We start from the raw sequence: 17,860 nt of genomic DNA on the forward strand, positions 1-17,860 counted from the left end.
CTATGATGGATCAGGCTATGCAGGAATGCACAGATGATCATAAATTCATAATAACACTACACTTTTGCTAAAGTCGATACCTAATCATCTCAGTTTATAATGGTTGGGATACTATAAGCATAAATGTAACTGTTGTTATAAATATGCAAAACTACGACCTAGAAATGCCTACACGATCTCAATACTCGAACAAAAGCCTGCCAGTAATAATGACCTCATTCACAAGTTTATTAAAGAAACCACCGCATGAATTATGTGATGATAATCATGATATACTAAATACATTTATTAGACCACCAACAAGAATATATACAAAAATAACACCAACTCGAACATCCTTACATAAACTAGAGATGACTAGATGAGGACAAAAGGCTTTCTCATTATATTACCTTCAAACTAAAGAAATTTCTCAGGCAGCTTAAAGTCAAAGTGATTGTTCAAGGTGAATCCTTCAGAGTATCTAATTACTTTTAACCATGCTTCAAAAAGAGGACAACGTTCACATCAAACTATCTAAGCTTTCATTGAAAGCTTTTCCACTGACTACCTGTACACTAATTTTATTAACATGTAAAGAAATCATGACTACTTTGGCTCTGTGTTGTTATCAATTTTACCATCTAGGACCACTGTACAAATACCTTCCCCACTCTTGTTGTCTCGTTGATCCTGAAATACGACTAGGAGGTAAAGATCGACCGGCACTTGAGAAACCCAGGACTTGCTGCTCATGAACAAACAGGCTCTCATTCAGTTTCTAATACCCCATTGCTCAAATCCTACGCATAACCTTTTCAAGCAACTCACTCTCACCCCTCTCCGTCCTGTCTCTGAACTCAAGTGTGACCTTCGAAAACCTGGATGTTATATCATTTAGGACTAAACGTCTAAACTCAACACGCAATGTTTCCCCTGGTGTTAGGCATACAATCCAGGACAACCTCCAGGTATGAGAGCCCCTTGGCTCAGATTTCACTCTGACGACCTTGCGTTAATCTGTCTATTGTTATTGTCCCAACTTAAGACCGCTGTTAGAGGTGTATTGCTCTAAAATGGTCTCAGAGCCAATTAGAAATTGATCATCATTTAAAATACCTAGGAATAGGAAACCTAAGTTACTTTGTAACTAAACTCCTGACGCCACACCAGCTGGTGGCGTGGTTTATAATGTTTCTAAGAACTGGCCTGAAGGCATGAGCTCCGGTGCGGGATCACAGTTACGGAACCCTACCCAGTGGCTACATGTTGGAAATTTTGGACTAAGCATAACAATCTAGTGATTCTAGTCCCACCATTTGTATAAGTTTCACATATAGTGTGTGACAGAGCCTCCAGACACATCCAGCGACAATAACAACTTCAACGAAGGATCAAAATGCAACTACAGCAAGAAAATCAGAAGCTACAACAGACAATACCTATAACATATGCTATTATAGTCACAAAAAACTAACTTGCTTAAACAGGAAGCACCAAAGTTCTGGATAAGTAAAGAAGAAGTACCTGAGCCCTATGAGAGTGAAAGAACTGTCGCTTCTGCAGGAGTATACGACTGAAAGATGTAGACATGGGTCAGTTATATGGGAAGTGGATATAAGAAAGCCATACAAGTATTTTCATTGTAAGTACACACAAAGATGTTGATGCTCGCAACATTTAATATCATTTTTGTAAAATGTTCACGACTTACGTTCAATATGTATAGGACTATAGGGGGTTGGTTTGAGACAATTAGGTAATTTTTTGTGGTCAACTTATCTGCAGTTTCTAGTAAACTTATTCAGTCGATTGACTTCTGATGATTTCCTACAGGCCATGTATCACGCCTAGGTAACAAGAACAACAATACCAAGCAACAGAAACTTGTAAACAAAAATAATATACACTAATTTTAGCTGATTAGTTCCAGCCATACAAAAAAAAAGTGTGTTTTTGAATATATGTACACAAGTACTCTTCAACTTTGAGCATCCAACTCAAAACCAACGGATAATGAGCGTAGTGGCCCCAGGAACTTATATACTGTTATGCAAGGGATTATATACTGTCATGTAAACTCCCAATGTAAGATTATACAGTAAATCTCAAAAAATACGTATATATCTATATACATGTATCTCAATGTATGAGTGCTCTTGCTTTGTGCGCAAAATTTGCTTATTGATGAAATTCAATTTTACTGATTAAATGGAATAGACATGACTAAGAGAACAGCAGGAAGTATCTCACATGAATAGAAGATGTTGGTCTTTCAGCAAAATGCTAAAGTCTAAACACATTTGGACCCACACAATATAGTACAATATCACACCACTATCAACTTCCACTGAAAAACTGTGGAACTTCAGCCTTCTAACAAAAACTTTTAAGGATTCCAGCATAAAAGTAACACTCAGACAGCAGAAAGATTTGTTGGAAGTTTCCACTGACACTCTTTCTTATTTTTCACACGAAATCATGCCGTCAACAGTTCAACAATTATTGTATGGAAGAGGCATTATGCCAGTCCTTCAACTTTTATCAATGTGTGCTTTTTTAAAAGCAATTCATTTAGCACATTAAAGTGCAGTCATAAACCTGCTTTTCTAGACAAGTTCTGGACAGTGATGGAGTAATGTCTGAAAAGTAAAGAACCCGTTCAGGTAGAGACCTTTGTTAATTGTTACACTGCTAACATCTAATATCAGGAAACTAGTGTACCACAAATGGAATCGAAAGATCATCTGCTTCAATGGCCAATGCAGAAAGTTATTTCACTAGTTCAAACATCCAAGTTTAATCCCAGCTACAAGTCCTATCATTAACAACCATTTTTCTTATTCACAACGTAAGAAGTCCATACCGTACAAGAGTATCAGAAATTATTTTTAAAAAGCATATATAACATATATTCCTAATATTCCTAACCATATAAAAATAAAATCTTGAAGGGGTGCATTTGTCTGGCATCAGAAGGCCATCACATAATGGAATAATAAGACCTTTAAGATGCATATTGAACTAAAAACTAAGAAACTCTCTCTAACACTCAGTAAAGCGAAAATGACAGTCTTATAGACTGAAAAAACATAAGAGTTGGTCCTACAATTAAAGAATCTACACATTTGCTCTAGAATCCAGATCCGAGGCAGAAAACTTTAACAAAAATACCCATCAGCATACAAAAATATTCAACACTAGAAAACTGCAACTTGAATGCATGTAAAAATATTCAAAAGAAAAATAAGATTCTCAAACATACTTTCTAGGGTCGGATCGCTCTGCAGATAATTTTCTAGTTTTTGCAAATTGTAGCATGGCAGGGGGGCCAAGATTGCTTCCAGATGCTAGTGGTAAACATTCAGGGTCTGCGGAAGACTGGGCCGTAGCAGTTGAAACACCCGTGAAGTTGGGGCTGGATGGAACACGTTCCACGCACTCCGCAAGGGAAGCATCTGTAGCTCCATTGCTTTCTGCAGTGTGGCTACCATTCCACATATCATTTTCACCAAGGAAACCCTGTGGAGTCTTATCCCTTTCCTTACTGGAGTGAGCATCTGTAACTTGTGATTAAACTTTGGATTACTCAGAAAGATACAAGAAATTTGAAGTGTGGGGAGGAAGAGGCAAAGATTAATAGAATTACACTCCCATATAATATTCATTACCAACCATTGTCATATATTTGAAGAGGGGATTGGTTTGAAGGCTCGACATCCATCGGTGATGCTGTAGGCATAGAAAACGATCTTGTACTAGCTTCCTTTTCTAGAAGACCATTGAGCAATGCGTTCCTCACAGGTTCAGGTGAGCTTAATTTCTGGACACTTGTATGCACACTCTTTGCATTTTGAGATGGACTCTTTGATGTGATACGGTTTCGTGGCTTTGAACTACGAACAAAAATATAAAAATTAAAAAGACCGACTAATAAAAAATTGAAAATTAAACTAAAACTAAAAATTAACAAATCTTTGAGTCCACATTTTCCTTGAATATGTACACAATGAGGCCGTAAGAGGATGTGGCTCTATGAGGGATCTATATGCAACACTTTTTATACAATGGTCTATATCTCACTCTACAAATTCATTTAAGACTTGATTTTTTGTGGATCTTACCTTCTCACCATAGAGAATATCTCTACAAAAAATGGGCTCGTTTAGAAATTTTTAAATATGCCTAAAGAGGGTTGCAAAATTTCAAATCCTGACCGTTAAAAAAATCACATGTTCAAATCTACTTTTGAAAGGGATAGAGATTTCAAAATGAACTAAAATTTTGAGGATATGATGTATATATTGATAAGATCATACCCACAAAGTATTAGCTCTTAGATCAACTTAAAAAAGGGTGTTGTATAAAAAGTGTTGTATATGTATATGGGGAGGGATCCATATACCATGGTTTATACCACACCCCTTTACAAGATGAGTTAAAAGTTAATATTTTGTGGATATGATGTATACATTGATAAGATCATACCCATAAAGTATTAGCTCTTAGATCAACTTAAAAAAGGGTGTTGTATAAAAAGTGTTGTATATGTATATGGGGAGGGATCCATATACCATGGTTTATACCACGCCCCTTTACACAAGATGAGTTAAAAGCTAATATTTTGTAGATATGATCTACTAACTATGGATAGATACTCCACAAAAATTCAGCTCGTTTGGAAACCTCTAACCTATTTAAATATTGTTGACAACTTTGAATTTATTTTAACGGCCCAGATTTTTCGATTTTGCAATCATCCTTTGACATTTTTAAACACCATCAAATGAGCTGAAATTTTGTGGAGGTGATATTCATGGTTTGTTAGATATATCCACAAAAAATTAGGTTATAGTTCGTCTTGTGGGTGAAGTTGTGGGGCATGGTATAAACCATGGTATATTGATCCCTCCCCTATATATATATTAAAATTTTGACATTCGTAATCATTAAGTTTTAAAAACACTTATATTTAAGCAATTATGATTGGAAATGCCACCAGGATCTAGAAATTACCACAAAAAGAATGTTTCTAGCTTTGGATCGACACCATCAGCTACTATCTGAACAAGCAAAAAAAAGTGACAATAAATAAATAGTATATGCAAACTGGATAGCTCGTGAAATGAAAATTTACAGGTAGCATTGTTGCAAGGAAAAATAACGATATGGATTATCCAATTCCAATTCAAATGATAATTAAGGATGGTAGATTCTGCAAGGTAACATCTAAGACTTATACATCGCATGACAAAATAGTGGAAATAGAGTTCTGACCTCCGATCTCCATATATCATTTTTCACAGAAACGTTAACTGCCTGATACTCCTCGGTCACCTACAAAATTATCATTCAAAAAGTAGTTACCATTGTCCGCAATAGCATAACGATCATTATATTGATGAAGATTCCTGAAGTTTACCAACCCAAAACTCAAAGTTGAATAGGTCATGCGATGCACACAAGTGGTACCTAAGGCCCTACAGATCACCACAAAATCAAGCACAGCTAAATATCAGCTCTGTTGCTGCAAGTGAGTTGAAGACATGTACGGGGAAAACAGAAAAAAACCTTAAAGCTTCCACACTTCGCCAAGCAAAACGGACACGAGAAGTCTTCGGTGACTGCATGAAAAGATTATAATATGGTTTAGTAGCCTAATTCCCAAGCAAAGAAGGGCTTGATCAATAACATATAAGTATTATAATTGACTACCGCAGTTCCATTAGGTAAAAATTGGAGCACAAACCATCTCCAGTTATACATTTTTATCCAATCTCTCTCCAATTCAACGACTCCCTTGTTTGACCCGTTGGCTGCCAATCTTTTTTCCATGAGAAAGTTAAGATAGCGTAAAATCACGAGCTGTATTTGTAAATTTTTTTTTGCTGCTATTCCATATTATTGAAATCATATTTCTCTGATGTCTAATAGCTGTATAATGACGTATATGGTTTATAGTGTCATTATATATACCTCACAATGAGGAATATATTGAGGGAAAACTTCAAACGCTGCATGATGAGATTAATATAATGGGAAAAACTTCATACACTCATAGTATTTGCTGTTGCCTATTGGAATAATAAAATACCATGTCAGTTTGTTGACTTAACCACTCTAAATGACTTAATTATGTTGAGAATTAAGTATATCTTAAAAAACATGTAACCAAATGAAGGTTGAGTTTCAATTAATTCCTACAAATCCTATTGAACCGCCATGTTGTATGCCTACTTTGCGCTTGTTGAACCTAATTAAGAGCTTTCTAAAGATTAATTGGAATTATTGGAGTTGATCGTAGGAAGCGATGGAACATATTGGGTCGAAATCATAGAGTTTAAAACTGATCCTGCTGTATCTGACCCTAGGGATCAACATAAGCTCATGTGACCACCCCCGCCACTTGTATAACATACTCAAAGAAAATGGAAAGGCATATTAGCTAGCTGTAATGTGATGTGATCTAGGGTTCTACACCCTTAGTTTGAATTCCAATTGGTTTCTGTATGGTTAGGGGTTATCAGAATAACGTTTAGTTCGTTTTTGGGATTATTTAGCATATGGTTATTTTAAGGTTTTCTTTAATATCAAATTTAGAGACTCAAGTTGTGTCGAGGTTAGAAGTTGTTTTCCTATTTAAGGAGTTGTAGGGCCTTTGGCCAAGTTTAGTTATTGGATTAAATTAAATATTGATTTTTTTGAGAATTCATTGGATTCGTTCTTTACAATTGTGGTTGCATCACAAGGACAGAAAGATAGAATACCACCAACAAAACAATTAAGAATAACAGTAAGTACCCCAAAATAGTATCTCAATCAGACATAAATTATGTTCCGGCACCGTATAATGGGTTCCCTACTGCCTACATTGACATGGGTTTGCTCACTCGGTGCTTAAAAATCCCAAAATGTCATTCTCTTCTTGCTTAAAAAGGTTTCCACTCCTCACTTTCCCAATCACCTATAATAACTGTCGAAGGTAGAAAAACTACATGGCACTTATCCAAGCAAAATGTGACACGTCAATCAAAACTAATATGAAGAACATCCTACATAGGCGGCCTAGTCCAATTGCTATTGAAGGAGGTTAGACCTCTGCTCCATGCCTCTGCTGAAAATCAGATATTGATAAAGAAAAAGGTCATTAACCCTCCCTTCTTACCCTAAATTGTTTGATCACCTGTGCCGTCTATTTGTATTTCAGAAAAGTAGGGGACCATCAGAAATATGGTATGAAATTGTCCAAACAACTTCAAACAGGAAGGGGCAAAATTATTTTTCCTAGCTATTATTAACATACAGGGGATACCAAATTTTACAGACACACTTGACAGAGGAGGAACACGCAGTATTAAATACATAATCCATACCCTTGTCCTTAATCTATTTTTCGACTGAGAATGAACATACATGGAACGTTGCAATGAGTTGCATAGTTATCAAGACCATAATATGTATAACACAAGCTTGCACCAGACCAAAACAATACCCAGAAATGAACTAAATGTATTATCACATTAAGCAAAAACATGTAAAGTAAGATTTTCAATAGAAAACAGAATACATGAAGAACAGGTATACCTTCAGTCTTTTGTAGTGTGTTGTTGTAGTATTTATAGTTGAAAACAACATTGCCTGTTCTCATCCTGGTTAGTACAATAGGCACTATTAGTAATTGGAAAAAACTGTCCCAAAATAAACCAAAATCAAGAAACACATCACATATCTGTCCATTTTCTTATTTTGCTTTTTCCTTTCGTACGGAGATTTAATTTAAATAAGCACAAGCGAGATTTGCATGTGCAGGATAAGATGAAGAATTTGAAACATAGACTCATTTTATTTATGAAATAAACAAAAGCATAAAGAAAAGAAACACAGTAAGAAAAATACTCCGTGATAATTGCAAGCTGCCCTAAACAAGGGAGTGGTCAAAATATCTTCAGCACTACAACTCTCTACCCAGTATTTTCCCGTCGACAGCACAACAAGAAATACTGCATCCACATATTTTACCCAGTGGAAAGAAGTCAAAATATAAAGAAATTCCAACAACCATTTCCTTAATTTGAACTAAACTTCCACACACACACACACACACACACAAAGCTTCAACAAGAGAAACGCAGAAAAGAAAATGTAACAACCCTGCTACGACGACCACGTGTCGATATTGTCCCCACTTACGTCACCGAAAAAGCCCATCCATGGGTGTGGGGTTTTAACTCACAAGGTCTCGACTTCAGTAAGTGGTAGCGGATCCAATATAACCAGGATTTAACACGGCTCCCTATCCGATGTGGGACTAAACCCAATCCAGGATATCATAAACCCACCACCTTTAGGAAGAAGCCAACCTGCCTCAAATAGTAATTGTACAAACCATACTACCACGACCACATGTCGATATTGTCCCCACTTACGTCACCCAAAAGCCCATCCATGGGTGTGGGGTTTTAACTCGTAAAGCCTATACATTAGACATAAGTAAATAGTAATCAATCCAATATAAACAGGCTTCCTATCCGATGTGGGACTACGCAATCCAGGGTTTCACATAAAACAAGGCCTACAGATTGACATCATAGCCATCCTAGGTTTCCAGCAGGATGAAACTATCCTCACTGGGAAAAGGCCTACACAACAAGGGTTTCTCGAACATTACTTCTTTACACACGTAGTGTAAGTTAAGAGTCAAACACAATACAAAAGTCGCAATGGCAACTACATTACGATACGGATGGTCAACCGCTATTTGCAGCATTTAACCTTTAACATCTACACTTGAAAAAAAATCATGTCATTAAGGCATATGTCACAACCTTTTCTAATTTGTTTTCATATTCGCTGTTAAGATGTCATCATCATGAAACTTCATCTTTACAATGTATTTCTTAAAGTCGACAAGAAGTTCAAGTACACACAACTAATTAAATTCCTGGAGTTAATACCAATAAAACCAGAACATGAACAAGAAAAAAATAAAAAGAATATCTAACTCTCAAACAACCTAAATATAATTAGATAAAGAAAGGTGAAACAAATGAAAACAAGTTTACCTCATGATGTGAGGTAATGAGGAATTATGAACACTATTGTTTGTGTGTGAATTGTAAGGAGAATTATCTTTTAGCCCAGCCTCTTGCGCAAATATGTTAACTCGCAATTGCTGTTATGAACTCACAGCACCAGAAGAACAAAGTCATAAACAAAGAAAACTAACACAACATCACATTAGTATACTGCAAAAATCAAATAACACGACCAAAACAACAAGAAACAAAGGCCTTAAGATACCATGGTTACAGGATTATCTGGGGTCCTGATTGTTATACATCGTTCCTTTTCCCATCTACATGACTGCAGGAGAGCAACATGATATCGAATAAAATCAATATTCACAAACTCAATAATCTATTAAGCCAAAACCTTAAGCTAATAAGATGGAAACAAAATAAATCTCCTTGTTCATCGGGGGGGGGGGGAATCTCCATTTTACCAAGTAACAATAAACAAAGCCAATAATTATATTATTATTACTATCATTATTACTAACTAGCATATATTATCATTATAATTACTTTTTTTTTTTTTTTTTTTTTGTATATCGGTAAACGTCAAATTTCATTGATGTTGCAAATGTTACACATATAAAAGGAATAGGTTCCGTTGCAAGAAACTACTAGACGTCGATGGAAAAAGAAAAAAAAAAAAGAGGCAAACCGCAAGCCTAACCCAACTACAAACCTTTATCAATTTACAAGTGCTTCCAACTACAAATATAGTCTTGATAAGTCACCCACTTGAAGCAATTATTAGCAAATGCCCAACAGTATAGCTCCTCTTGACACCCTCCACTATCATGTGAATTTCCTTTTCTAGTTGCTTGAACACCCTTGCATTTCTCTCCTTCCACAAGGTCCATACTATTGCTCTTAGTAAATGCTCTGTCATCTATAATGCCTTGCAAGAAAGCGGTAGTCGTATCAAGCTCTTATTTAGTGCTTCTGTAACATTGATAGACATTCTCCCAAGGTTTTTTGAATGAGGGGAAAACCTCCCAAATACTCTTTGATAAAGTACACGTGAGAAGAATATAATCCACACTTTCTCCCTCCTTTTCACATAAAGACCAAGTGTTGTGTATATCCATACCTCTTCTATTCAAGTTGCAAGTTGTCGATGGTCTTAACTCAAGTTGTATTATTGCTTTCATTATTATTATTGATTTAGTAATAATAGTAATAATCATTAATATAGATTGATCACGCTCATTGAATTCTTCTTTTCTAAGTATCATCCTATCAATTCCATGACCATTTTCTTGGCTCTCAGATACTAAACAATTCTTGAACTATGATTCTAACTCTCAGGTCTTACAAGCTCACACATGTCAATGCATCATTCTTTTAAAACCAAATAACAATAACCATAACCAGACAATCAAGTCTGAAAGCTCTCCTGCTCGCCTCAAACTAGTCCATGATCTCTCATCAAAAACACTTCTAGAGCCTTCGATGTCTGTGCCACAGGTACATAGAAACTACTCTTCTTGGTCTCTTACCTGTGCCTCTTAGCTTTGTCTTTGTTTCCTACTCGAGCTTCAAAACCTACTTGTCTTTCCTGTGGTACTATATTTGCTTTGTTCGTTTCTTGTCCTCTGTTGTCCAAGGAAATAATTAAAGGGCTTGGCTTTCATCTCTCATCATCACTAGTGGCTCTCCCCCCAGCATGAATTGTTTCTTCACATCCCTTCGTTGAGGAACAAGCTCTCATCATATTTGATACGAAAGCAGGATAGCACATCAAAGCAGGTAAACATAGTCGTTAGCCAGGGGAGGAACAGAAATCTCTATTATACCCAAATAACAATAACCATAACCAATTAACAATAACGATAACGATAACGATAATTATATTATTATTACTACTATGATTATTACAATTTACAATTATATATATGTTATCATTATTGTTACTATGCAGTTAATACAGATAATAACAATAACAATAATAATAATACTACAGAAAACAATAATAAAAATAATAATCATAGTACAGAGTGATCACCCTCCTCATTGCATTCTTCTTTTCTAAGTATCGTCCTATAAATTCCATGACCCTTTTCATTGCTCTTGATACTAAGCAATTCTTAAACATGTTTCTCGAAACTCTCATCACTTATAGGCTTCAGTGCTTCACACATGCCAATGGATCATTCTTTTACAACCAAATAGAAGTCATACTCGGCTCTATCATCATTACATCTACTAAACATTCGTCGCCAAGAAAGTTCTTCAAACAACTGAACAACTAACTCAATGGTATTAGGAAACTGTTAACACTATTAAGATTTTTTCAACTTTTACAGAAACTAAGCCATTCAAACATTTCCTCCCTTGGTTGTACTTTTTGCTTTTTTTATCTTGTATGACTCTTCCTTCTTTGTTCTTTTCATATTAATACAATTGATTTATTTCTGTATGAGCATATATCTTTCCCGTGCTCTCTACACTTGGATCCTTTCTTTTCTTCCAAAAACTGCAAGGAATATCAAATTTGTTTTTAATCAACTCGCATGCACTCGTATACAACTTCTTTAAGACAAACCTTCAGTCTGGACCAAGGTATCAAGCTGCACACACATACCAAAAAAAAAAAAAAAGGAACAAGAACGAGAACTAGCCTTAAACGTTTCAATTTACATTCAGCACCACGCCTAACTATCGAAGACCTTGACTACAAAGGTCTTAAAGAACAATCACTAACTTCCTACGAGACCGTATCATTGTCTGTATGGGTTTACACTATATTTGAAATACCATTACGTCTTTATGCTGCAACCATTATTACACTCTAATGGGTGGTTTAGGGGATTACATCTTGTACAACTAATATCATTCTAACGATCATCCGATTTCCATGAGCTTTGATGCTAAACAATAAACTGCAATGTTTTTTTAATGAGATTTCCATGCTATATATGAGCTACATTTTCATGCATTTCCCTTGAACAATAATGTGAATATTAAATTGAAAAGCTGAGAAATAATTGCCCAATGATTAGAGAAAAGAACCACCCAACATAAGATTCGGATTACTTGCTTACCTCTAGAAAACAAGAGCGCATATCAACAGTAGACATCAGCTCAGCTCCATGTTCAGAGCTCAGGCTTGCACACTTGTTCCACGAAAGATAGAGAGATTCGAATGGAATTTTACCCCATAGGCAGTATCCTCCAACTTTTGCTGACATGTAAAACCAGATCAGGGCCAAACAGTTCCATGACTTCCTTTGGTACACAATCATAACGCAACAGGAATTGACATGACACGTACCACTGAATGGATCTCGTTTAAAAGGGACAAGTTCATCAATGGAATACTTGTCCAACAAAACGAAGAAAAGATATAATGTTTATTGAGATTTATAGTCCCTAATCGAGAGTCTAACTGTCTAAAGCCTCACATAAGAATAGATAAACCATGGGTCTGCTTCACTCATTGCCAACTATTATTTAGTTGGAAGCCCAAATTTAGTATGGTATCAGAGCGGCGTATTACTCCAATCAAGAAGTGGTTGTTAGGCATGCTCAACCCCAAGGTGTTGTTGTGCAACAACTCTGCAATATACTGCAGGATACTGTTTTAACTATTTGCCCAGCTCTCAACCTTGCAGTTCAATTCAGTTTGAACTAAAATGTGGGTGATTCCCTTAAGAGGGTCAGTGAGTGCCCAACATTTGGTGAGGAATATCCAGTTCCATGAACTTTTCATTGTTCCATCAACAACTTCATGTCCATTTTTTATTTTCTTTCCTATATGCTACATTACTTATAAATAGTTTCTTAAAACACATCTGAATCATATCTCAATTCAATAACTACTGAAAAAATAGAACTAGACAAACACATACTAGAAAATGACATAACTAGTACGTGAATATATTGTCTTGGAGAAATGATCTGTTTTTTCTTCTGAAAAGAATCAAATCCTTCAAAAGTACTTGTATGTTCAATTACAACCAAATTCCCAACCTTCAAAGATGGATTTCCCCAATTGACTGCAGTATTTCAAATTCATAATTATGGCTTAAATGACATTATACCTGGAGAAGATGGAGTATCCACGTGGCCATTAAGTAGATTTCCTCCAAAAAAAGAGTTTCTTTTGTCCCCTTGGGAAAAAAAAAAGGGGAGATGCAGTCAAAGATAGATCACTTGAAGAACATTTAACTTAACAAACAACAGTTGAGTGTCAGGAATCATTATTTACCACAGCTAACCAATAAGATGAATAATTTCCCGCTTTTGGACTGATCTAGCAACGTCTTCATCTCAGGGAGAATGAAATCTGCTTTGCTACAACCCCTCCTCTCAAATTCACTAGAACACAACATGCGTTCCCGGGTACGCCAACGATAAACTGTAGAGTTCTGTTGTATCCCAAATCAGAGGAGATGCAATAGAAACTTAATTACATAGCGATTTAGTTAACGGCACAGGATGAAGAGGAATCAGAAGTGAATAACAAAACCACTAAAATAGCAACATAGTACAACTTCTTCAAGTTCCATCAACATAAATTCAAGATGAGTGTGGCTGAGTTTTTGGCTTCATTTACGTAGGGAATCTTTGCACTACAAAAGACCCTTACCTTTATTATTACTCTTCCATATTACAAACCAGAGTTATATCTCTTTGTTTGAAAATATACATATTTTTTCTATGTTACATGGACACGCCATATTTTACAAATAATCCGTGTCGGATACGTATCCACGTGTCCGTCGGACATATATTGTATGTAATATACCTCAATTTTCGATATTTCACCATGTCAGAGAAGTTGTATTAGTGTTGGATATGGACAACGTAACCGTGTCAATCAATGATGCACGGATACTCCTAAAATGCTATTGCACCGGTATCGGTCAGGTATGATACCGATATGGCTACTAGATACTTCTAGGATACTTCTAGGGTACTGGAATCCCTGAAATAGACCTGATCTGATAGTCCTACTCCATTGAAATGTAAATTGTTCTTGAGGCTTCAAACTGTATTGCCTTTGACATGTGCTATAATAGTTTTCCACGTGTTCCTGACTAACTTTACTCAAAGAACTACTAACATAATTTTCAGAATACACATATATTTTAAAATATTCATATTCATTAGTCGTACCCATAGGCCTACCTATAGGCCATACCCGTATCCTAATATTTCAAAAAAGTCGTATCATACCCCGTACCGGTGTCGCCGTATCCGTATCCCTACCCGTATCCGTGCATCATAGGTGTCAATGTAACATATATTTTTTTTTATAAAAAGATACTCAGTTTGTGTCTTAGTGCCTTACCGCTCCAGCACCAAGCTCAGAAACCGGTGTCACCAACAGAACATATAACGGCAATATGCTCTGCAGTTGCACCCCTTTATTCATAGACCAGGAGAGAGATATGCTCATTTTTATCCTACATAGACAACCGTTGACAATATAGTCAGCGCTTTAAGATTTAAAAGACTAAAAGAAAGACGCTAGATAAATAGGACAATTGGAAAATTAATAATATTTGTAAGCTGATGTTTGTGCACATATAATACCTCTTTTTGTTTTTCTCCTCAAATCTGTACTTCAAACATCTCTGAAGAAACAATGGCTACATAAAAAAAAAAATGTTAACACAGTTTAGAAACATATATACATTATTCATAGTATACAACACTTTAAAAAAAAAATAACTTGCCACGTGGATTCAAAAATCTTACATTGTGTGTAGCACGACGCTCAAGAATATTATATAGCTCAACCGGTTTACAATACACTGACAGACTTTCCTCAGCCGCAATCGCTTCTTGTTCCGACAGACCGGTCCGAGAATCTTGGCGACACATTCTAGATTGGCTGCAAAATTATTATTATAATATTTAAAATCATTCATGCACGTGACAAAAAACTAACAATGAATCAGTTATAATAATTGTATGTAGTTTAGACTCACGCGATTTTACAGGGCGACAGAGGTAAGCCTGGCATGATCAAATTTATGCACAAGCTGAAAACGTGATGAGAATTTAGAAGAGGAAACTAATGTAGAATCAAAGAAGAAATGGAGAGGAAATTTTGTTGTTACCTATTTGCCCTGAGAGATTTTTTGAAAACCCAATCTGCTCCGCTGACAGAGAACGAAGGAATTGTCCGAAAGAAGGTATGGACTTTTTTTTAGACTTGTTTTAGAAGTGTGGGACTACTAGAAGGATATATGTGGAATTTTATCTCTGATGATTATTTTCGGTGTTCGGTGGAGACAGGTGTACAAAAGTGGTTGGAAAATTTCAGAAAAATATTGCTAGCTCAGAAGACGAGATTTTGTTGTTGATATTTTGGATATCGTTACTTCTTTACCGGTTGTTGGGAACGATATTTTACAATCATGTATGGAGAAATCTGAAAGTGGATTATCCTAAAATTTACAAAAATCAACTTTCATATAATTCGGGAACCTCTAACCCAATTAAAATTTGTCGGACAAGTTTCATTTTTTTTATTTGTAATGACCCAGATTATTCAATTTTGTAATCATCTTTTAAAATTGTTAAACACTATCAAATGAGCTGAAATTTTGTAAAAGTCATTTTTATAGTTTGTTGGAGATATCTACAAAATATTAGGCTCTAGTTCCTCTTGTAGGTGAAGTTGTGGGGTATAATACAAACCATGATATGGAACTATGGTACACATTGATCCCTCCAGTGGGCCACTTTTTATACGTGTTACCAAGCCTGCAGAATAAACCCAAACCGATTGAAATGTTTCTAAAACCATTATTTTCAATTTGGACTTTTTAAAGGTAAACCCCATTTTTTGGTATGTATATATATATATAATATATATATATTATATAATATATATATATATATATATATATATATATATATATATATCGGATACACTTTTTTATACAACGTTTTATACAATACCCCCCACCGGACCCTTCAAGATGTTTTAAGGACTAATTTTTTGTGGATAAGATGTTCTCACCATGGATATGACCTCCATAAAAAATCGGATCCTTTGAACATTTCTAAGTTTGCCAAAAATAGGTTACAAAATCTATATTTCTGGACCGTTGATAAAAATTCATAGGTTGAGTGCAATTTTTCTCATGGTTAGGAGTTTTCAAATGAGTTGAATTTTTGTGGAGATGATCTCCATGGTGTGAAGATCATATCTACAAATAATCAAGGCTTAATTCATATTTTCAAGGGGTATTGTATAAAACGTTGTATAAAAAGTGTTGTAAACGGAACCTACCCCTATATATATATATATATATATACACGGGCTGCCTACATCGACATACATAAATGACATACGGAATTGACATACCTAATCCTACCTACCTACACAATGAACTAAAAGCTAATTTTTTGGGGATGTGATATTTACAACATGGAGATCATCTCTAAAGAAAATCAGCTCCTTTGAACATGTCTAACCCTACCAAAAATTGAGTTCAAGTTTGAAATTTATCTAACGGTCCATACTTTTAATACTCTTTTGACAAGACTAGACACATCCAATTGAGGTGATTTTTTGTAGAGATACTATCCATAGTAGAGAGATCATCTCTACCAAAAATTAGCCCCTAGTGCAATGTGCAAATCTGCTTTTGGATTGCGTATGTCAATTATGTATGTCAACGTAGCCAGCCATATATATATAAGGACCTCAAAGAAAAATAGAGATCAAATAAAACACCTGATTAATGCAGAAGTGATCAGTCAGCAGCAAGAACACTTAATATTAATTGAACTTTTATTTATATTATGAAATTATATTACAGGGGGGAGAAAAGAAGACACTCTTATCACTCAAAATAAAGAGAAAATTGAAAGCTAAAATGAAAGTTGTCCCTCAACAAGGGTGAGGTATCATTTTTATACTAGTCGGATCTCTAAAATGAGATAGAGATGGACACCTAAGATTTTGAAGAAGTTCTCTATTCTTCTCAGATGTCATACCTTCTGGTCTAATAAAATGATGGACAATGGACAAACATAGGGTATAAACAACATCTGATGTAGATACTACCTGATTGGCTTCTGAATTAAACTCTAACTTGGTAGAGTTAACGATCTCATATCTTTGCTCATTAGTGAGAACATTATCCCACCACCCTTTTAGAATACCAACAAAACCATGGACTATGAACTTACAGACATCTGCATATGTATTACCATGAGCTTTGCAAACACTCGCATACATGAGCATCTCCTGTAAAATATGATAAATACGATACTCTGATTTAGCATCAATATTCAAAGTGTAAATTGTAACGCCCGTATTTGTAATTTGTATTTATTTATTTATTTATTAATTTATTTATTTATTTAAAATTTGTTGGATTGGATTTGGGATATGTGGGCCTGATTTCTAGGCCCGAGTCTGTGTTAGGCTTAGATTTCAAAACCCAGGTATATATTCATATTTTTTTCCAGAGAATAGGGTTTTTAGAAAAAAATAAAATAAAATGGAGGCAGAGATAAGGAAACTCGATTGCTAGAGAGTGGAGCGCAATGATTCGGATTAGGAGGGATTCGTAGAGCTTTTAATTCATATGAGTAGTTATAGTTTTTTTTTGTTTTCATCGAAGCTACGGGAAGAAAAAAAAAAAGAAACTATATATGTTTTTGATATGTTTTTCTTCCGTTCATTTTTTGTACTGTTTTTCTATATTGTTTTCCTCTCATTTGTTAAATGGTTAACTCGTTAAACGTTAGGTATTGTTTTTCTTAATTACTAAAACTTTGGAAGTAGGATTCATTAGAACTGTTGGACTGCTCGAACAACGTAGGTCGTTAATGGCGGTGCG

At 35.3% G+C, this 17,860-nt stretch overlaps 1 protein-coding gene across 4 annotated transcripts in view; it reads right to left on the reverse strand.

Moving 5' to 3' along the window:
- The window catches only part of EMF2 (VEFS-Box of polycomb protein), a 29,729-nt gene extending 14,475 nt beyond the window's left edge, over positions 1 to 15,254 (reverse strand). For 2 of the 4 annotated variants that reach the window (XM_086608073.1, XM_086608071.1), the window contains exons 1-18: positions 15,119 to 15,254; positions 14,987 to 15,040; positions 14,754 to 14,889; positions 14,589 to 14,644; positions 14,344 to 14,458; positions 13,258 to 13,417; positions 13,091 to 13,159; positions 12,092 to 12,231; positions 9,280 to 9,342; positions 9,042 to 9,151; positions 7,564 to 7,628; positions 5,551 to 5,603; positions 5,406 to 5,459; positions 5,257 to 5,316; positions 4,996 to 5,042; positions 3,655 to 3,875; positions 3,245 to 3,545; positions 1,507 to 1,555 (exon numbers count right to left, since the gene is read on the reverse strand). In XM_086608073.1, coding sequence (XP_086464199.1) covers positions 1,507 to 1,555; positions 3,245 to 3,545; positions 3,655 to 3,875; positions 4,996 to 5,042; positions 5,257 to 5,316; positions 5,406 to 5,459; positions 5,551 to 5,603; positions 7,564 to 7,628; positions 9,042 to 9,151; positions 9,280 to 9,342; positions 12,092 to 12,231; positions 13,091 to 13,159; positions 13,258 to 13,417; positions 14,344 to 14,458; positions 14,589 to 14,644; positions 14,754 to 14,889; positions 14,987 to 15,021 — 1,734 coding nt within the window. In that variant the 5' untranslated portion in view covers positions 15,022 to 15,040; positions 15,119 to 15,254. Of the gene's footprint in view, positions 1 to 1,506; positions 1,556 to 3,244; positions 3,546 to 3,654; positions 3,876 to 4,995; positions 5,043 to 5,256; positions 5,317 to 5,405; positions 5,460 to 5,550; positions 5,604 to 7,563; positions 7,629 to 9,041; positions 9,152 to 9,279; positions 9,343 to 12,091; positions 12,232 to 13,090; positions 13,160 to 13,257; positions 13,418 to 14,343; positions 14,459 to 14,588; positions 14,645 to 14,753; positions 14,890 to 14,986; positions 15,041 to 15,118 lie in introns of those variants that run through there. The other 2 variants (XM_086608072.1, XM_086608074.1) reach the window with 2 other exon arrangements.
- Positions 15,255 to 17,860: the final 2,606 nt, after the last annotated feature.

The sequence above is a fragment of the Coptis chinensis genome, chromosome 4, assembly GCF_015680905.1.
Source record: "Coptis chinensis isolate HL-2020 chromosome 4, ASM1568090v1, whole genome shotgun sequence".
In the NCBI taxonomy this organism is placed as follows: Eukaryota; Viridiplantae; Streptophyta; class Magnoliopsida; order Ranunculales; family Ranunculaceae; genus Coptis; species Coptis chinensis.